Genomic DNA, 22,515 nt, shown 5'->3' with positions numbered 1-22,515 from the left:
GACTTTAAAGTGGCTACTGTCACTCCTATACTCAAGAAGCCTTCACTGGACCCATCTGTTCTGAATAACTTTCGTCCTATCTCTGTCTTACCATTTATCTCTAAGGTATTGGAAAAAATAGTGCTTAATCAACTCCAGTCCTTTCTCAGTTGTAATGGTATTTCTGAAATGTTTGAATCTGGCTTTAAATCTGTACATAGCACAGAAACTGCCCTCTTGAGAGTGCTAAATGATATTTTTGTATCTACGGACTCTGGTGACTCTGTGGTCCTTGTGCTTTTAGATTTGTCAGCTGCTTTTGGCACTGTTGACCACACCACTCTGATATCTAGATTAGAGTCTTATGTGGGGATAAAAGGAACGGTTCTTAAGTGGTTTTTCTCTGTACATGTTACCTCTGGGATTCATTCTAAGAAGTCATGGGGTGTCTTTTAATTTCTATGCAGATGATACCCAAATTGATCTGCCTATCAAGAGGAAGGATCCCTCAGCTTTTACTTCTTTATTAAAATGCTTAGAGGAAGTTAAACTTTGGCTTGCCCAAAATTTTCTGTCATTAAATGAAAATAAAACTGAGGTGATTGTTTTTGGGCCCTCCGACAATTCTCGAACAACCTGCGTAGATCTTGGTAGTTTATCAGTGTTTAGTTCTCAGTGTATACGGAACCTTGGTGTTTGGTTAGATGAGTCCTTACACTTTGACAAACATATCTCATCTGTAATAGGTTCTAGTTTCTATCAACTTCGTCTGCTATCAAAATTAAACCTTTCCTAAATCATAAAACATTAGAGATGGCTGTTCATGCCTTCATTACGTCACGCTTAGACTACTGCAATTCACTTTATTGTGGTAGTTCTAATTCTTTAATTAATCGTCTTCAACTAGTTCAAAACGCTGCCGCTAGATTCCTTCATAATAGCCTTAAAAGCGCTCATATTACTCCTATACTGCGGATCCTTCATTGGCTGCCTATTAAATTTAGAATTGACTTCAAAATTCTTTTATTCGTATACAAATCTTTACACGATCTAGCTCCTATGTATTTATCTGAATTGTTGCACCCATACACTCCCTCCAGATGTTTAAGATCAAGTGATCAGTCCCTTCTTTTAGTCCCACTATCCAGACTTAAACATAGAGGGGATCGAGCTTTCTCAGTGGCCGGGCCACAGTTGTGGAACAGCCTCCCCCTTGAGATCAGACTTGCACCTTCTCTGCCCATTTTTAAATCTCTTCTAAAAATGTATATATTTTCTCTGGCTTTTACATAACTTTATTTTACTTTATCTCTATCTTATTTTTATTTTTTTGCATAGTTTTATGGGTTCATATTTCTTGTCTCTCGTGTGTTTCAATTTTTACTTACTGTATAGAGTGAGACCCTGTTTAAATTGTTTAGTTGTGCTGTTTTCTTTTAATTGGTTATTCAGTCTTTGAATCTCTGTGCAGCTCTTTGGTCAGCCGTGTGGCTGTTATATATGTGCTATATAAATAAATTGAACTTGAACTTGACAATAATCAAAACGTTCTCATCTTGAGCAGAAAACAAAGATAACTAGCAGTTTCAAAGTTTAAGTTCTATCTTAGCTATCTAACAACAATTTTGCCAATTATAATTACATGATTCTTTTGAAATGCTCTTAGCCTACAGATTAATAATGCTAAATGTAGATCAGAAACATCTTGTCACATCTGGTTTGAACCATCAGAGTCATAGGTTATTGAGAGATAAATAGATAGTAAGAAAAATAACTAGATTTGCAGCATTGTTTCTGTTGTTGTTAAAATAACCGCGTCAGCTCTTAAACTTGGCGCCGGCGCGTGTCTGGAGAGAGAGAGATAAAGCGCTCAGAGCTGAAAGGGCTTGAATTAAGCATGCTTGGCTTTAGATAAATATACTAGAGTATATAGCGCTGAAAGATATTTGCCATGAACGATGCTTAAGTTGGTTTGAGAAAGCCAACTTACTGAAATGCTATTTAAATTTATTATTATTATTAGTGGGTGCTTGCCAAAGGCAAGGCACTCACTACTGTTATTGCTCATAAATATTATTATTTTCTTCTTCTTTATTCCGCCGAAAGTTTGGCGCGTAACTCCTCCCGCAGCTTTTGTCACAGATCCACGAATGAGGCGTCAAATCGTGCGGATTATTCGGGAATGGTTTGCTATGAATTTTATAAGCGATAGGGGTACGGTGTTCGCCCCAGGGGCGAAAAAGCGGCCAAAAAATCCCATAGACTTAACATTGCGACAAACTTTGACGAGTCATAGCTCAGAGCAAAGATTTCACAGAAACTTATTTGCCACATTTGAAGAGGGTGGCAGGCTCTGTAAGAACATACCTCACAATGGGGTAAAAGTTGCACCCCTGGGGGGCAGGAGCTGCCCAAAATTTTCCATTGACTTATGGAGCAGGACGTCCCATGAAATGCATGCGTTTCACCTACTATGGGAAATTGCATAGGGATTTTTTATTGAACATAGCTCTGGATCACAGTGCCATAGAGACAAGAGGGCGGGCTCATTTTACTCAGACGACCAATCAATCTCTCAGGATCATTGTGAAGCTATCAAGCCACGCCCTAGCAACCATTTAGAGCACCTTAGCAACAAGTTCCATAGACATCCATTGAAAGAGATTAAAGGGATATCTCCGGACTGAATTGTCATAGAAACATGAGGGTGGTCTCATTTGACTCGGGGCAGCAAACAGCCAATCATGAATCACCTCAACACTTCCTAGGTCCTCCCAAGCAACCATTGTCGAGCACCTTAGCAACCAAAATCCAAAGAGGGATATCTTCCATTCTGAATGTCACACAGGCATGGGAGTTGTTAAATATCATTCATACTGATAAGCAGCCTTTGGAGTTTCATGATTGGCAGCTGCCAAGCAACTCCCTAGCAACCAAATATAGTACCCTAGCAACCAAAAACCAAAGAGGGATATCTTCCATTCTGAATGTCACAGAGGCACGGGAGTTGGTTTATATCATTCATACTGACAAGCAGCCTTTTGAAGTTTCATGATTGGCAGCTGCCAAGCAACTCCATAGAAACCCAACAGAGTACCCTAGCAACCAAAATCCAAAGAGGGATATCTTCAATTCTGAATGTCACAGAGGCACGGGAGTTGGTTTATATCATTCATACTGACATGTCAATGGCTGGTGCCGCGCAAGGACGGTTTGTTGCTGCGCACGAGCAGCGGAGCGCATCCTTGGTGAGCTTGCATGCGCGCTGCGGTCAAAGGTCAAAATAGTTGAACTTTCGCCACTGCGCTCTGTGTCGTTTACCCGCGCGGCCAATAGAAACGGGGCATCCAAACAAGGGTGGATAGCGAACTGGATGAACAGCTAGTACTGTGTGTGTGTGTGTGTCGGAATTTCCGAAGCTAATACAGAGTTTGCGTTTTTACTAGCCGTTTCTCCTCCTCTAGCCTTCTCCTCTAGGTTACTTCGTTGAAATAAAGCTCTGTTATCGAAAATGCAATGCTATAAATAGCATTATAACAGTTTGTAATGTGGTGACCTGCAAAGTAAATATGCAACTGAGCAAAAATAAGCATGTGTTGTATAAAATAAGCGTACGGTCCATACAGTTATTTTTTTATTAAGACATGGTACACAGTAAAATCCCCAGTGTTAAATCAACACTGCTCAGAGTGTATTTGGTCCCACTCCAAATAGTGTTAAAGTAACACTGAAGCAGTGTTAAAGTTAATGAGATAGTCATGTGATTAATTAAGTGCTGATTGCGCATTAGTGAGGAACAGCTGCTGTTAACAAGCAGAATAACTGAAGAAAAAGAGAAACACAAGAACTACAACTGACTTCAGCCACAACCTTTGATAAAATCACCTGAAATAAAAGACATTAAATCTCTCAAGATCTCAGCAGAGGAGGATTAAACAACTCCACAAACAGAATCACTCATGATTGACTTTATTTCTGTCAGATGACTACAGAAGCTCTTATTGAGAATTAACAGAGGATCAGATGTTGATGTTTTATTGGTCAAAAATTATGCCACCGTCATGGAGGTTGGTGTTTGCTGTAGTTGAACTCTTGACCCTTGTAGAACTTCTAAATAATTAGCTTCTAAGCAGTTGCAATTGTGTTTTGCTGCAAACACTTCAACATTGTTGAATCAGAAGCTTGATGTAGCAGATTACATCTTCTGCTTATAAAGAATTTGACTAATCAACACAAAGTGGTTTCTCTCTCTTTGGTAATTGACTAATATTCATCAACTAACAAAAAGCCCAAAAAATGTTAAATATATGGCACCGTAACACTTCAATAATGAAGAGATTCAGGTCAAGCTTTTAGACATCAACACTTATCATACGATCCACAACAGTGGTGACAATAAATATTCATACTGCAGAGCATGATGGGAGTTTTTACTATGGTGTTATCCAGCATGCATTGCAGTGTGAAGCGGTTTGTTGATTGTCACCATTGTTGAGATTCATATGCTTATTCTTGATGTCTGTGTGTGTGTGTATATACTATAGTTGTTCAAAACATTTTATGCACATGGATTTAAAATCATTCACGATAACTGTTGACTGCAACATTTTATTTTTATACTGTAGTGTCAGAGTTAGTTGTGCAAATCCTAAATATATAAATGGTGGTAGAATAACAATAAAAATTTAATCTGGCAAGTTCACAATGGTTATCTCATCACATTAGTGATGTTACGTTCGTGAACGAATCGTTCTTTTTGAACGAATCTTTTAGGTGAACGAATCATTCTCGTTCACGTAATCCATTGACTCATATTTCTCGTTCACTGAAATTCCTCCCTCCACCGCAGCGCGCCGCTATTGCGCGCATGCGTAGCTCTGGACCGTTTCATCTGTCAAAGAATGACTAAACCTCGAGCCAATAGCCTTCGAGTATGATACGAGGACGGAGCATGTGATTTGTTGAATCTAGTGAACGAATACGCCCTTCATTGAGTTGCTTTGAGTTTGAAAGAGTCAAATGAACTGTTACATACATGCATCTCGTCTCATTATTACGTTCGTCGTTCGAACAACTGGTTCTTTGTTTTATTTTTTTATATTATTGTTTTTTTTTTTTGTTTTTTTTTTTTATCATTTTGTTTTATTTATATTATTGTTGTTTTATGTTTGAACAGTTACATACTTTTAAATAAAAAAATATTTCATTATGTTAGTCATGTCATGCACTTTTGTTTGTTTAAAAACTGTGAAACATAAAAAAATATGGCAGTATTGATTATTTGCGTCACGTCATCCCATCTCATTTGCGTCACGTGACTCACGTCAGCAAATAGCATTTCAGCTCGGGTTTAGAAGGGGCATGTAATTGGTTGGATCGAACGAACGAATATAATAGCATCACTGACCGAGATGGCTCTGTTTTGAGTCTGAACGAGAGAGAGATCTCCCGTTCGTGAACGAATTGAACGAACTGGTAGCTATACCCAGTTCGTTGACCGGGTAGGTCGGCCATTCTGTCAATCTAGTTCATCAATCAGCAGAAAGCGGATGCAAAGCACAGGTATCCGTACTGTGCACGCTTGTTTATATTCATATTTTACATACAGAATAACTCCTCGTTTAACATAATCTCAGATTTGAACGTGTAAATATCTGCCTAAACAATTAAATGTTAACTAGCCTAGTATGCAAACAAATAAAAAAACACTTGTGCATTGGTCATCCGAAAAGAGTGTAATTTAAAAGATAAAAAGAGTAATGACTTTGATCACTTATTTAGACTTATTTTATTAATTTAATGAGAAGGGCACACTTTTTAATGAAGCCAAATCGGTTTTTATTTTGTAACAAGTAAATACGTTAGTTGAACAACACATTTTGCCGCACATGCTGACGTATTTGTGTAATATGGAAAAATGGTCACTGAACGAATTAGTGAACGAATCTGAACGAATCATTTTGGTGAACGAACGAAAAATGAACGAGTCTCTGGAAAGAATCAAAATTTCCACCACTACATCACATAGAAGCAACTATGTGTTCAGTGTAAAGCACTGACTTCTCTGCTTTACAGCAACATATGCACTGTTGCAAAGAAACATCTAACACAGCAAGTCAAGGGTCAAGAGTCCAACCAAAGTAAACACTGATCTCCATGATGGTGGCATTGTTTTTAACCAATAAAACATCAACATCTGATCCTCTGTTAATTCTCAATAAGAGCTTCTGTATTCATCTGACAGAAATAAAGTCAATCATGAGTGAAGCTGGTGATTCTGTTTGTGGAGTTGTTTAATCAGATTTAATGTCTTTTATTTCAGGTGATTTTATCAAAGGTTGTGGCTGAAGTCAGTTGTAGTTCTTGTGTTTCTCTTTTTCTTCAGTTATTCTGCGTGTTAACAGCAGCTGTTCCTCACTAATGCTCAATCAGCACTTAATTAATCACATAACTATATCATCAACTTTGACACCGCTTCAGTGTTACTTTAACACTATTTGGAGTGGGACCAAATACACTCTGAAGCAGTGTTTATTTAACACTGGGGATTTTACTGTGTAGGAACAATTGTCTCATAGACCGAGAGATTTACATTCAAAGTAGTAGTTTTGAAAACGTTGCCTACTTTGCTCTGGTCAGCGTTGCGCAAATCGCTTTGTATCTGAAGGGTTACGCTGAACTTGGTGGCCAGCGCAGCGCATGCGTCCACGTGTGAAAGGGCCATTACGCGCTTTGTGATTGTCAGTCAGTGGTGCAATCCTTTTTTCATCAGCATGGGTTTAAAAATCACATTTCACTGGTTTGGACTCATGTCATGGAGAATTCCACATAAATATTCACAAAGCTGGAATGCTGTGCTTTGCAACAATAGACCTGCTCTTGGTGAGAAACAGCAGCAGTCAAGTGAGCAGAGAAAAGGTACTCCCTCAGAAAACGTACAAATAAAGTTCATTGTAGATGTTTAATTCTCAGTTTTGTGAACTACAAATTCGACCAAAACTGACATTCTTCACTTTTGTTTTTTTTATCTGTAGCTCAAAATTATACCGTGCGCATGCAGACTCATTTTGCCAGCACGGGTTATACATAAAAAAAATATATAGCAAAAATATCAAGTATTGGGACAAGTCCCCCCCAGTGTCTATTGATATTGTTTTCGTGCAAACAGCGTAGTGTCACACAGTGATATTGCATGGCGGATCGATTTGATCCATGATCGACATTAAGGGCTACTTAAAAATAAACGTGCTCAAATTAGTAAGATTGTGTGAACTTAATTTGTCTTTTATGGAACCGCTTTAGCCCTGCTTGATTTCTTAGGAGAACGCGTTTGAGAAATACTTAAGAGAGGAGAAATCAATCTACATATAAAATATTGGTCACAGATTATTGGTCACTTTCAAAACAATAAAAGTGCATCCACTAGTAATTATATATAAATAAATCGATGCAAATATGTTAGAAACAATGCATCGCGATACAAATGCAATGCACACCTTTTTTTTTTTTATCGATGCATTGTATCGTTAAATGTTTTGACAAATGTTTAATCTTCCCATCCCTACTGCAGTTTGTTATTCTTTTATTATGTACCTACCTATAGCAGCTAATCACTCAGAAGTCTTGCTAATTCATAGAAAATAGCTTACTCCCATGTTGAAAAATAAGGTGGAAATAAGACAACAGCAAATGTTCGTAACAGAAATACTATGTGTCCAGTCCAGATTGAAATCAATATGCAAGATTTGCATGATATGAGGCTGATCAAGTGAAGATTGTGTTGGATCATGAATGAAGAGACCGGGAGATCCGGGGTGGAGATGAATCTTTTATTAATGTCGCTCACTAGTCAAGTGTCAGATGAGACGTGGCTGAGATCAAAGTTTGCTCAAGCATTGGCATGCCTCCCAGTTCCCGGTGCACAGTGTACTGGTTTATCTATTCTTACCAGAAACATAGGAGTCAGTTCAGCCTTGCGTATAAAGCTATGGTTATATATTACACAGCATGAAAAGAATTAAAATTCATGAATACACTTTCCCACAATTGCCTATGCTTTCTCTATTGTGTCAGATTCACTTAATCATTTTTCAGAATCACTTTTTTTTCTGTTCAGTAGATCATCTGCTATGTGCACAATCTGCGCCAGAGCCCTCAGGATCAGCACATCCATGTCATTCTGTGTATCAATCTCCTCGTGGTAGTTCTTCACAGGGAAGATGTGGCTCATAGGGACACCAACTGAATTAGAGCACTGCTGCATCTGTAGAATGAAGAACATGGGCTGAATATTTCTGGGGGTTGTAATAAATGAAAAAGAATATGCTATTAAATATATTTGTGACTGTCGTGAATCCGGTCTATGAACTTCCGTTCGCTCACCACCAGAGGTCACTCGCTCACCACATCGACTCTTGCACTATGCTACTGTTGCGTCACCCCCGGACTACAATTCCCATCATCCATTGCACTGACAACACACACACAGCTGATTCCCATCACACGCCTTACTTAAACCATGGACTCCCTCAGTCAGATCGCCGAGTATTGTACAGCGTATATCACTCTCCTAGCGAGAGCTACTCTACGGAGCCCGCTTAGTTGTCATAGTCTTGCCTTGCCTTGCCTTGCCTGTTTTCTAGTGTTTTGATTCTTGCCCGTGCTTCCTGGATTAACCCTTTGCCTTGCCATTCGGACTCTGTTTGCACCTCTCTTGGACTACTGCTCGTGTACCTGGATTATCTCTCTGCCTTGCCCTGTTGGATATTGTTCGACGATCATAGACCCACGCTTGCTCTAGGATTACTCTTTGTCTTGCCCGTGTTGTACCTGTTTGCCATTGCATGAACCTTGCTTGTTTTGTAACCACGTCACTGAATAAAAGCTTGCAAATGGATCTGCACGTCTCACGTCTTGTTCGCCCCGTAACATGTGACAAATCTACTTGTGTGTGTCAGTGGAAAGAGCAGCTTCAATTATTAAAACTCAATCGTCATTTTTTGGCTTAGCCAGACTAATGATTTGCAGAAAATAATTTAAATAATGCATGTATTATTATTATGTTGTAAAGCCCTTGACTATTAAACAAAATTGCAAGCAAAAGCCAGAGGACTGACCCCACATTCTATATCTGAGAACAGAGAGGACCTGTAATTACCTTCTCTTTTATCTTCTTACTAGTGTAAATTTTTCTTAGGTTTTTTTGGACACATGGGCATGCTTCGTCCACCCTCGTCATGATGACTGCCTGAGGAATTTCTGTTAAATGGAAACATAAATTTAAATACTGATTCATTGTGTGATGTTGCATTCTACCTCATTTTGCTAGATTTGTGTGGCATGAAGAGTTTCAAAAACTTAAAATAATAAAAATAATACAAATTATTTACATTTTGACCCATTATTTAAATTTTGGATTTTTAAAAATGTATTATTGTTTTTAGAATTTTACAAAAAACACTTTAGTGAGTCTTCTTTTAGTGAGTCGCATTTATCATGTGGATATTTTAACAGATTATTCAAATGTATTGCTGTTACTCACCCAGACTGCTGGCCTTCTGTCTAATATATCTAATCTTTTTGAAGATTTCATCATTCATCATAGATATCTTGTCAGCTGCTATGACATAAACCAGGCAGTATGTCAGATCCTCAGGGCTCGTTTCACTTCTGAAGGAGTCATTTTTAGCAGAATCAGTTGGATTGAACTGAATGTAAAAATAAAAGAGCAAAACAAAGAGGTGAGAGGAAAGGCATTATTTTATAATTATGCGGTGTCAATACATTGTTTGAATAACATTTAAATAATTTCACAAAGCCACTTTAAAGCTGAGTAAATTAATAGGCAAAACTTTCCTCCTCACCTTGTATCCTTCCTTAAGGAGACCCTCAAGGGATTTGACAATGTCTTCTGGATCTGCACCCTGCGACTCTCCACATTCTAAGCCCATGATGTCATTGAAGACAAAAGGCAGAACTGATTGTCCATTTCTTATGTAATAAGTTCTGTACTATAAATAAATGCAGAACAATAAAATAAACAACTTGAGTATTTCAAATGCATTTGATATGGACACATAGGCTGTGTTTGAAATGGAATACTTGCTTACTGCTTACTGCCCAGTACACAGTGCATACTGCCTACTATTTTTTTTAAAGAATAGTGTGTTAAACAGTATACAATATACAACAAATGTTTAACAACAAATGAGTAGTATGCTTATTTGTCAAATGCAAGCACAAACATGAATTCAGCACAGCTGTTAAGGTTATTACCTTACAAACAAATGTTTTACAAAGGCTTGTTAATAAGGCTTCATATTAGTAAACAATGCTATATTGCCCAATTAAACTAATTTCATAAATGAAGAACTTTACATAGGCTAATGGACAGAACTGAATGTGTTGTCTTTAACTGAGCAATGCTATTTTTGGCAGTTACACTAATTGGAAAGAGTGATATATTCTAGTTACACTAAGTGCAAATAATGACAAATTCTGTTTACACAAAAATAGCAGCATTTTCTTTAGCAACAGGCGTGTAAATAGTAGTTAAGTGGCAGATGTTTGTACTTCAGTACTGTATACATAATAAAACAGTATGCAATAACATATTGAGTGAAAATTATCATAATGATGAACCACTTTATTGGGACAAAAACCTAACTACAGCTAAGCACACTGTATTATTAACGAGGCATTTAATCTCCACTTCTCAAATATTTACTTAATTTTTTCATTGAAAATAAATGCCTTTCTGATCTGATATGTGATGGGAAAAGGAGTTGCACGAGTTTGACAAAAGCCAGAATGGAACTCTGATCGCTCGCATCAACAGCACACATTTCGCATCTTTTACTCACTGCGCCACTGATTATACAGAAAGACGTGTCTTTTACAGTGCTGTTTATCGTAGCCAGGCATTGGTGAGTGGAGTTCATGTAAATAGCCTCTGACAACAAATTGGTCTAATTCTCCTTTGAGTTAACACACTCCGTTTCTTTTTAGAGCTGCTTGACAGTGGAATTTAATTTACATCGTTTTAACCATGCAAAGCCACGTCCTATTCATCATGTTCATGTTTTTGTCTGCTTGACAGGACCATACAAATTTGTGTATCTTGTTTTAGAGCAGTCAAAATTTGGTGCTTTGAGTACAATTCTCTCATACTGACCACTGGATGTTCAACATGGCACCTCATGGCAAAGAACTCTCTGAGGATTTGAGAATTAGAATTGTTGCTCTCCACAAAGATGGCTTAGGCTATAAGAAGCTCGGTAACAGCTTGGAACTGAATTACAGTACAGTGGCCAGGGTCATACAGAGGTTTTCCAAGATGGGTTTCACTCGGAACAGGCCTCACAAGGGTCGCTCAAAGAAGTTGAGTCCTTGTGCTGTGCTTCAAAAAACTGACTTATGAGTGCTGCCAGCATTGCTTTAGAGGTTGCAGAAGTGGAAGGTCAGCTTGTCAGTGCTCAGACCATACGCCATACACTGTAACGAGTCAGTTTGCATGGCCGTCGTCCCAGAAGGAAGCCTCTTCTGAAGCTGACTCATAAAAAAGCCTGCAAACAGTTTGCTGAAGACAACTTGGCCAAGAGCATGAATTACTGGAACCATGTCCTGTGGTCTGATGAGACTTAGGTAAACTGGTGTGGTGACGCCCTGGTGAGGAGTACCAAGAACATTGTGCCATGCCTACAGTCAAGCATGGTGGTTGTGGCAGCATCATGGTCTGGGGCTGCATGAGTGCTGCTGGTACTGGGGAGCTGCGGTTCCTTGAGGGAAACATAGATTCCAACATGTACTGTGACATTCTGAAGCAGAAGATGATGCCCTCCCTTCAGAAACTGTGCTGAACAGCATTTTTCCAGCATAATAACCACCCCAAAACACAACACCAAGATGACACTGCCTTGCTGATGAAGCTGAAGGGGAAGGTGATGGAGTGGCAGGGCCGGCACCAAGGGGGGGTTACTGTGCCACCAAACGAGTTACTGTGCCCCCCCCCACACTTTCCATCCTCTCCCCTCCTTGCTGAACGTGATCGATTTAGAAAGCGAAAGCACATAAGAAAGCGATTGCACGCTTTAGCGAGCGTCAGCAACTGCACGCGATCACAGATTGCACGCTCTGTGCAATTCCCCCCCACACACACAACGTGATTTGTGCCCCCCGATGGAGGTTCCCTGGCGCCGGCTCTGTGAAGTGGCCAAGTATGTCTCCAGACCTGAACCCTATTGAACACCTGTGGGGCATCCTCAAGCGGAAGGTAGAGAAGCACCATGTGTCTAACATCCAGCAGTTCCGTGATGTCATTATGGAGGAGTGGAAGAGGATGCCAGCAATAACCTGTGCAGCTTTGGTGAACTCCATGCCCAGGAGGATTAAGGCAGTGCTAGATAACAATGGTGCCCCTACAAAATATTGACACTTTGGACACAGTTTTGACATGTTCACTTAGGGTGTACTCATTTTTGTTGCCAGGTATTTGGATAATAATGGCTATATGTTGAGTTATATTTAGAGGACAGTAAATTTGTACTTCTATACAAGCTGCACATTGACTAATCTAAAATATATTAGAGTATTAGTTTTTTAAATATATATATTTGTGTGGTATTGTCCCTTGAGAAAATATACCAAACTTTTTGCTGAAATGTGAGGGGTGTACTCACTTTTCAGAATCAGAATCAGAATGAGCTTTATTGGCCAAGTATGTTTACACATACAATGAATTTGTTGTAGTGACAGAAGCTCCACAGTGCACCAGAGAGACAGCAACAGGATAGAACACAGATAATAAAGAATAATACAAATATCCAAATAGGCAATGTACAAAATAGCAAAAACACAATATATAATACAGACAATTATGTGTGTACAGGTCCGATATGTGCAAATTTGAAAAAAAATAAATAAAAATAAAATAGATAAAAAAGTAAGCAAGTGTGGCGAATAAATAATAGTTGTGTGTTCTGCATTTTATTGCCAGGTGTTCATGAGATGTACTGACTGAGCGAAGAAACTGTTCCTGTGTCTGGTCGTTCTGGTGCTCAGAGCTCTGTAGCATCGACCAGACGGTAACAGTTCAAAGAGGGAGTGTGCTGGATGTGAGGGGTCCAGAGTGATTTTACCAGCCCTTTTGCTCACTCTGGATGAGGACAGTTCTTGGAGGGTGGGGAGGGTTGTACCAATGATTCGCTCAGCAGTCCAGACTACCCTCCGTAGTCTTCTGAGGTCAGATTTGGTAGCTGAGTTGAACCAGACAGTTATTGAAGTGCAGAGGATGGATTCAATGATGGCAGAGTAGAATTGTTTCAGCAGCTCATGTGGCAGGTTGAACTTCCTCAGCTGGAGAAGGAAGTACAACCTCTGCTGGACCTTTTTCACAATAGAGTCTATGTGAATATCCCACTTCAGGTCCTGGGAGATGGTGGTGCCCAGGAATCTGAATGAATCCACTGCAGTCACAGTGCTGTTCATGATGGTGAGTGGGGGGAGAGCAGGGGGGTTTCTCCTGAAGTCCACGATCATCTCCACAGTTTTGAGCGCGTTCAGCTCCAGATTGTTAAGACTGCACCAGACAGCCAGCTGCTCAACTTCCTGTCTGTAAGCAGACTCGATCAGTGTGGTGTCGTCTGCAAACTTCAGGAGATTGACAGAGGGGTCTTTAGATGTGCAGTCGTTGGTGCAGAGGGAGAAGAGCAGTGGGGAGAGTACGCAGCCCTGAGGAGCTCCAGTGCTGATGGTACGAGTGCTGGATGTGGATTTACCAAGCTTTACTAACTGCTGTCTGTCAGGAAGCTGGTGATCCACTGACAGACGGAGGTGTGGACAGAGAGCTGAGACAGTTTATTCTGAAGGGTTTCCGTGATGATGGTGTTGAAAGCGGAGCTGAAGTCCACAAACAGGATCCTCACATAAGTCCCTGGTCTGTCCAGATGCTGCAGGATGAAGTGCAGTCCCATATTGACAGCATCATCCTCAGACCTGTTTGATCTGTAGGCAAACTGCATGTCCTTCAGATAAGCCAAAACCAGTCTTTCAAATGATTTCATGACCACAGACGTTAGAGCCATAGGTCTGTAGTCATTAAGTCCAGTAATTTTGGGTTTCTTTGGGACGGGGATGATGGTGGAGCGTTTGAAGCATGAGGGGACTTCACACAGCTCCAGTGATCTGTTGAAGATCTGTGTGAAGATGGGGGCCAGCTGGTCAGCACAGGATTTCAGACAGGCTGGTGACACACCGTCTGGGCCTGGTGCTTTCATTCTTTTGTTCTTTTGATCTTCACTGATTTGCATTGTAGGTGTGGGGGAAAGGGGGGTTGCTGGAGGTGTTAATGGTTGTGTGAAGAGGTGTTCAGGACGGGTGTGGGTTGCTTTTTCAAACCTACAGTAAAAGTCATGCAAATCGTCTGCCAGTTGTTGATTCTCCAGAGCGCTGGGGGATGGTGACTTGTAACTGGTGATATATTTCATACCTTTCCACACTGAAGCAGGATCACTGGAAGAGAATTTGTTCCTTTTTTTTTTTTTTTTTTTTTTTCCCGGCCTGTCAGTAACACAGATAACACGTGACAGTACGTATGTGTAGCTATGCTATCATCATTCACAGCCTTTTTTTTTTTTTTTTTTTTTTTTTTTTTTTTTATATATTTATTTTTATTTATTTATTTTTTTTAATTAATTAATTAATTAAATTTTATATACCCTTTTATTTAACCATACTATGACCGACAAGACCAGGGGACAGAGAAAACAAGAGAGAGAAAGAAAAAAAAAAGAAAAAAATAATAATAATAAAAAAAAAAAATTATAATAATAATAATAATAATTATAATGATAATAATAAAAATAATAATAATAATAATAAAAAAAAAGGAATTAGAAAACAAAACAAACAAACAAAAAAAAATTGTGGATAAAGTCAACAGAGAAGGGGGAGAGAGAGAGAAGAAAAAAAAAAGAGAATGGGGGATAGAGAGAGAGAGGGAAAAAAAAAAAATAAAAATAAAAAAAAAACAGACAATTTGCTTCGATACCTGCTGACAAAAAGCGAAAACAACAGAAGACACAACAGAAGACACAACATCAGAGAAACTGCAGCAACAACCAACATCTGTATGAATCACAATAAATTCTAAATGTTAAATGTTATTGAGCAACACGCATAACTAATATTACAAAATAAGTTTTGAAGCAACAGCAGATCAGAACAATGTGTGTCTGTGAGCACCCGTTTTTACACCAATGTGAATGCTTGAGTGTATACCTGTGTGTGTGAGCGTGCTTGTGTTCATAAGGTTCCTCCATGTAAATGTTTAATAATGTGTGTGTGGGGAACAACAGCCCCATCCCGCAAGGCATGAAGCAGGCATGGAAGAGACCCAGGCCCCAAACATCCGGAGGCCCCCCAGGGCACGGGACCCCCAGGGGAACCACCGCAGGGACAACTGCGGCCCCCACCCAGAAAAGGGCAGAGGAGAGCCCGAAGGTGGGACATCCGACAGCCACAGTATAGACACCCCAGGGTGCCGTGGCGGCAAGCCCGCAGGCTCCGCCGGCAGCTGACCACACCAGGGCAGACCGAGCCCTGGGCCCGGAGATCCAAGGGCCCCCCACCCCCCAACCGGGGCCCAGCAAGGCCAGTAGGGCCAGGCCCCGCCAAGCGACCGCCGAGAGTGGGCCAGCGCTCACCCGAGCATCCTGCCCCGGCGCGAGAAACCACCAACGCACCGGCGGCATCCTCCACCGACAGGGCATGGTGGTGGGGTGGGGGTCGACTGAGATGATGAGTGAGGTGGAGTCTAAGGCCCGACCTGACACATAGACGTAGACGAACAAGCACACATATACACAAGCATACGTTCCCACCCTCATGCACGCAACGAATATTCTCACCCTCGCTCCACATGTAGACACACAAAAATGGACATGGTACCCACACTCACACTCCCTATATGCACTCTATACTCCTAGATCCAGGCACCACCACCCCCAGAGGGGTAATCAGCGCCCGATCCCGGAGCTGAACCCCCTTCGCTCTGGCGTGGGGACAGGAAGACCACCCCGGTCCCCGCAGCAGCAGAGAAGACCACCAGCCCAGACCCCGACCGGGCGGCCAGCTCATTCTCACAGCCCCCGGACAGAGAACAGAGAACAGGGGTGTGAGATAAAAGAAAAAAAAAAAAAAGACCCCATGCTTCACCTCACCCGCTCAAATGTAGTGTTGGTGTGTGTTGTTCTAAGGTGCTTTAAAACAGGGGTGCTTTAAAACAGGGGAGGGGCACCCTCCACAAGCTTGTGTCAGCTCGTCCCCTCCCTAGAGCCCTCAATGTCTATGTGCAACTTAAAATTGAGAAGTGGGCACTGGCACCAGAGGGAAGGCTGAATGAACAGACCGCCCTCCGGATGCCATTCAGTGTGCCCACCCCCAAGGCCCTATATGTATGTGTCATGTGACAGTAAGTAATGAGAATGTCTAAGCTGTAATGTGTGATTGAGATGCAGGTGGCCACGAGGAGACAGAGGAGTACCACCTCCCCCGCATCCCAGCGACACACCCGCACCTCAAAACCCTACCTATGTGTTGGTGTGATGGAGCGGGAGAAGTGAAGCCTTAGGGATGGGGAGGAAAGCATCAGAGGGGGCAAAATACCCCCCCCTTTGGAGCCAGCTCCCCCGCTGACCCCCATAGGCACCCCCATTACCCCAAATCTGCCCAGGGCGGGGGGCCCAGGCCCATCCAGACCAGGGCCCATGGCAGCCCGGGGCGGCCCACCAGACCCCACAGCAGAGGAAAAACTACCCCACCCCATCACTCATTCAACTCCCAGACTACATAAGACAATAAGACACCCAGGTTAAGCCCGTTTTCCCTGCCTCTATTGGATCCCCCCCGCGGAGGCACCGATGTGTCGAAGACCCCCACACCAGGGCCGGGCCCAAGCGCATGCACCAACCCATGCTCCCGGCGGCACACCAACCAGGACCCAAGCCCCCCAGGCCCAGCCGTAACCCCAACCGGGAGGCAGAGCACCCCCAGAACCCCAAGCCCCCCCCGGACCAACCCTGGAACAGTGCAGCCGCCAGGCCGGCAACCTACGTCCGCCGGCACAGGCATCCCCAGTAGCGCCGCATGCAGCCGCCAGAAAAACAGCACCCAAGAGTCACCAATACCCCATCCAGGCCAAGATCGCAGCCCCAGCGCCGAACCCCCCAAGAAACCCACCCCCAGGGAACTCCCAGATGCCCCAAGCCCATATGGCCACCCCAACAGCAAAAACCACAGCCGGACAGAATCGGGACCCCCACTCACACTAGGTGATGGAGCTGATCAAAGGAGCCCAGAGAGATTGATCTAATGTGGCAGCAGAAGCTGTGTCAAGACTAATATAATCCCACAAATGATTTCTATATTGGTTGATATTAAGATTATTTTTATTTTTCCAGTTCATGAGGACAGTCTTCTTAGCAATGCATAGGGCAGTGAAAGCCATGTGGATTGTGTTACCTTCTGTAGTGACACCATCTAGGTCGCCCAACAAGCAGACTGAAGGAGAGGCTGGAATAGAGCATTTAAGACACTTTGATAAATCTTCACAAATCCTGTACCAGTACCTCTGAACAGGTGGACAGAACCATAGAGCGTGGATGTAATTGTCAGGTGTATTGCCTTGACAGTGTGAGCAGTTGTTAGAAGCTGTAAGACCCATCCTGAACATCCGATGACCTGTGTAGTGCACTCTATGCAGGATTTTGTATTGTATTAATTGTAAACCAGGATTTCTAATCAGTTCAAAGGTTTTTAAACATATCTGAGACCAGAAATTATGGTCCCAGTTTACTGCTAGATCTGCCTCCCATTTTGCAATAGGAAGTGATACTGATTCATCTATTTTGGAAAGTGTCCTGTATATTTTAGACATTAATTTGGGGGTTTTGAGATTAAGAAAATCTGCCACACTTGGTGGTATTTGTAATTTGATATGATTAGATTTAAATTTAAAAAAGAGAATTTGTTCCTTAGCTTGTCAGAATAATTCCTCTTTGCCACTCTGATATCCTTTTCTAGTGTGCATTTGGCCTGTTTATACAAGACTTTATGCCCCTTTCTGTAAGCATCTTCTTTGGCCTGATGGAGCTGTCTGAGTTTTGCAGTGAACCATGGTTTGTCATTGTTGTAGATTAGATGAGTCCTGGTAGGAATGCACATATCCTCACAGAAACTGATATAAGATGTTACAGTCTCTGTGAGCTCGTCCAGATCGATGGCAGCGGCTTCAAAGACAGACCAATCAGTGAGAGAGAAACAGGCTTGTAAGTCCCGCTCTGTTTCATTAGTCCATCTTTTAACAGTTCTTAATACAGGTTTTGCAGATTTAAGTTTCTGCCTGTAGGTTGGAATAAGATGAACCAAACAGTGATCAGAGAGTCCTAAAGCTGCTCATGGGACAGAGTGATATGCGTCCTTTATTGTTGTGTAACAGTGATCCAGTATATTACTGTCTCTGGTGGGACATGTGATGTGCTGTCTGTATTTTGGCAGTTGGCGGGAGAGATTTGATTTATTAAAGTCCCCGAGAATGATTATAACAGAGTCCGGGTGTTGTTGCTCACTCTCTGTGATCAGATCAGTGAGTTTCTGTAAAGCTGTGCTCACGTGCGCTTGCGGTGGAATGTAGACACTCACGAGAATGAACGAGCAGAACTCCCGCGGCGAATAGAACGGCTTTCAGTTAATGAAGAGCGCTTCTAGATCTGAACAGCACATCTTCTTTAACACAGTTACATCTGTACACCACCTCTCATTGATGTAGAAGCACATCCCGCTGCTGTGCAATTTCCCCGTTGATTCTGCGTCGTGATCTGCTCTGATCAGTTGATAATTAGGCAGATGTAGTACGCTGTCCGGTATGTCGCCATTTAGCCAGATTTCCGTGAAACACAGGGCAGCAGAGTTAGAAAAATCCTTGTCTGTCCGGGAGAGCAGAAGGAGTCCGTTTTGTTGAGCAGAGAGCGGAGATTCGCCAGATGGATGCTAGGCAACGGCATTCGAAATCTGCGCTGACTAAGCTTCACGAGCGCTCCCACTCGCTTCCCCTGCCTACGTGTCCTCCTGAAGCGTTTGACCAGAGCTACAACTCCACCAACTACAATGTCCAGCAAAACGAGATTTTGTGGTGTGTTCTGCCGAATGTTCAGCAGGTCATCCCTGGTAAAACTGATCGTATTTGAAAAACAAAAAACAGGAAAAACAAACAAAAACAGTACAAACACTGAAGAGCAATGCACAGTAGCTGCCATCTGCGGCACCATCTCGAACAGAGAGAATTTCTTTTGTGAGATACTTTGTCATACAATTGTGTTGCCTCAATAGGTTCATTTGGTTCAAATGTTTCTTTGTAGAGTGTGTAGCCTACATAATTTAGTAAACAATTTTATTTTAAAATAAAACATATGGGTTCATATACTTACTGTTCTTGTAAAACTTGTACCAGACACAGAATCAGCAAGGGCTTCTGTTGTGATTCTTTTTTGAAAAATATTATTGACTGAGTTGATGAAGCTGGACTTTCCTGCTCCAACTTCTCCAGCTAGCAAGATCCTGATGTACTTAACATTTGAATCGCTCAGCTTAAGCTCCCTGAGGTTCGTCTCCAAATGTTCTTTCTTGCTGTTGAAAAAGGGTCCTTTTAGAAATCCACGTTGAAGCTACACACTTTTGCTTGTACAAATAGATTATCATCTTTCTTTTTTAAAGACAAATTATTTTCCACTTACTCCCAGGGTGTTTCCCTCCATGGCTTATCAAATTCTGTTAATAGAGATGGAAATAATTTATGATTATGATTACTGCAAAATAAAATATATGAAATGGAAAATCCATTCAGTATTCACTCAAAACCAAAATCAAAGGAATATTTCAAATGTGTCTTCCTTCAAAATTATAGTCTTAGATTAGATATTGACCAATCTTAGACTTCATAAAAGCATGTTGTGTGTTTGTCTTATGTTTGTCTCTTGCTTTGTCATTTTCTACTATAAACATGCACACTATACATATGTAAAAAAGAATATAGGGATTATGAATTTAGGTGTATCAATTCAACAAAACAAAAACAAAACAAAACAAAAAAAGCACATTATAAAAAAAGTGGTTCAACACAGACACCACCCACAAGGATAGGCGAGGTATCATCATAACAAATACAACTGACAACCAAGAACTGAAACACAGGGCTATAAATACACACAACATAATGAGAGGTAAAACAAGGAACTGGTGAGACTAATTATTTAATTAAACAAGGTAACAAATGAAGAGGGACAAAACAAGCAAAAAAACAAAATACCAAGAACTGACCAAAGAGGTAAAACGTGACGTGTGCTGGTAAAACAGAACTTTGGTAAACGAGTATTCCATTAAGCTAATTTAAAAGCTAAGTTCGAAAGTTCAAGTAGTTTTTTTGCTATTACTTTCAATACTTAAAGAATTCACTATAAATATGATTAAGTCTGAGCTGAGCTTTAATTTCTACATATTTTACTTAATCAAGTTCGTGTTTTAACCTGAAACTACTAATTATTTATATATATAGTAGGGATGCAACGAATTGAAAATTTTGGGCCGACACCGAAAATTCAGGATGCACTTGGTCAAAAACTGAAACCGAAAAAAGCTTTTCAATAATTATTTATTATTTTATTAAATAATAATAAAATAATTTTGCAAGACTTTTTAATTTAACTCAATTTTAATAATACTGAATCTAAAAAAATGCAAGCCAATAAAATAACCACATTTTATTAAAAGTAAAACAATGAAATTTGACAGAATATATATTGATATTAAATATTAATGTATTATTTTTATTCAGTTATATGCAACAGAATCAGATTTAACTGATTTTTTTTTTTTAATTATCCAAATAAGTTAAATTTCTACAAAGCTATTATTATCAGATCATGAGATGAGCAGAGCATCATGACAGGGTAGCATTATTTCACCAGCGTTGCCCAGTACATTTATTTGCAATTATTTCATGTGTTGACAAATTCAAAAGCAAATGCAACTTGCACATTTGTGTTTCAATGTCTTACAAGTGATCACCCTGTCATTTTGGAATAGCAGTAGAAAATCACACAATTGATCTTTCACATGTCCAGCCATAACTCTCACAAAATGATGTTATCACAGCTGGCAGACATGTAAAGACAATACAACCGCTCTAAAATTATACTTACCTTGTGAGGGTGTTGATTCTGATGCTCCCATTGTTTTCTGCTTCCCTGCTTTCTTTTTTCCTTATGAATTTAGGAAATTCCACACCAAACAGTAAATTAAAAACAAAGGTGACTTCAATTCAATACAGAGTAATAACAAGACAGATTTAGTGTTCTTCTCTTAGGGATGTGCAGGCATGCTGTGACAGCATCGCTGATTTCAGGCTATATTTATACCTCAGGTCCAACTTTCACTTTCACCTTGTTAATGTTTAGACTAAGTAGCCTATAACCTATACTTTGTGCCATGTCATACAATAAAAACAGATCTGGACAGATTCTGTTTTCAAGGTAAATTATATAATGGATTGAAATTAAAAGAGAATTGTAAGGCAAGGTAACAGATTGACAAACTCAAAACACAGCTTACAAAATGGAATAACTGTGTGTTAAGATGATTAAGGTTTTTTTTTAAATACACTTTTCACATATTTTTGACCTTTCTATGAAAATGTGTTTTGTTCACATCAAATAACCATAAGAAATGTATATTTGTAACAAAATATTTACATATGTATTTTGAACAGGATTTTTTTCTCCTTTTCATCACCTCCGACATCCACATTTACCATTGAGCCGTGGGCCACTTCTCATGTGGCTTCAGTTCTCTTTTAAATAGACCCATTGTCGTGTGTGTCATGTGTTCCTGCCTCTTGTGTCCATATTTGGCTTGTTTCCTGTCCTCGTTAAATGTAATCATTAGTTAATTCTTGTCCAGCTGTGTTTGTCTCATTATCTATGATTTACCTGTGTATTTATAGTCTTGTCTGTTCAGTTTGATTTCGTCTGGTCTACTCGTTACTCCCCGGTGTTTGATGGCTGCCTTGCCCGGTCCTGTCCGGATGTCTCCAGTAAAGGTTATTATTTGAAGTTATATCCTCGTCTGCGTGTTCCTGTGTCCTCCCTCGTGTGTGCACCGTGACACCCAAATGGCAAAGAAATATATTTTTTGTGGCCAAAATATAATTGAAATATATGCTACATATGTTGCAAACAGTGAAGCTCAATGAAATATATGTTTGAAATAGTAAATATATTTAGTTTCAACCATCATATACCAAAATATATTTCTAAATGTATTTTACTGTGGCAAGAAAATGCATTTTTTGGACCGAAATATACAGAGGTCAAAATATATTTTTAAATGCTTTTTAAAAAAAAACAAGTATTTATATGTGGCCAAAAATATATTTGCTAAAATATATTTACGTAAATATATTTTAGCAAATATATGTTTTTGGCCAAT

The 22,515-nt window shown here is 40.4% G+C and overlaps 1 protein-coding gene across 1 annotated transcript; it reads right to left on the bottom strand.

Annotated features, from left to right (window-relative positions):
* Nucleotides 1-6,928: 6,928 nt before the first annotated feature.
* LOC306880088 (interferon-induced protein 44-like) lies at nt 6,929-21,449 on the bottom strand. Its single transcript, XM_079433383.1, has 7 exons — nt 21,231-21,449; nt 19,767-19,800; nt 19,461-19,659; nt 9,843-9,989; nt 9,521-9,686; nt 9,137-9,237; nt 6,929-8,242 (listed from the first exon to the last, which is right to left on the bottom strand). The coding sequence occupies exons 1-7, from the start codon at nt 21,259-21,261 to the stop codon at nt 8,063-8,065; spliced, it is 858 nt and encodes a 285-aa protein (XP_079289509.1). The 5' UTR covers nt 21,262-21,449; the 3' UTR covers nt 6,929-8,062.
* Nucleotides 21,450-22,515: the final 1,066 nt, after the last annotated feature.

Source organism: Barbus barbus (genome assembly GCF_936440315.1).
Source record: "Barbus barbus genome assembly, chromosome: 14".
NCBI classification, from domain to species: domain Eukaryota; kingdom Metazoa; phylum Chordata; class Actinopteri; order Cypriniformes; family Cyprinidae; genus Barbus; species Barbus barbus.
Note: the sequence above shows the minus strand (reverse complement) of the source record. Positions and strands in the feature narration are given on the sequence as shown.

Coding starts and splice junctions, on each gene's coding strand:
- LOC306880088 (XM_079433383.1), bottom strand. CDS start 21,261: ATGGGAGCATCAGAATCAACACCCTCACAAG. Junction 19,801..21,230: donor AGAATCAACACCCTCACAAG/GTAAGTATAATT, acceptor CTCTATTAACAG/AATTTGATAAGCCATGGAGG. Junction 9,238..9,520: donor ACAGAAGGCCAGCAGTCTGG/GTGAGTAACAGC, acceptor TCCATTTAACAG/AAATTCCTCAGGCAGTCATC.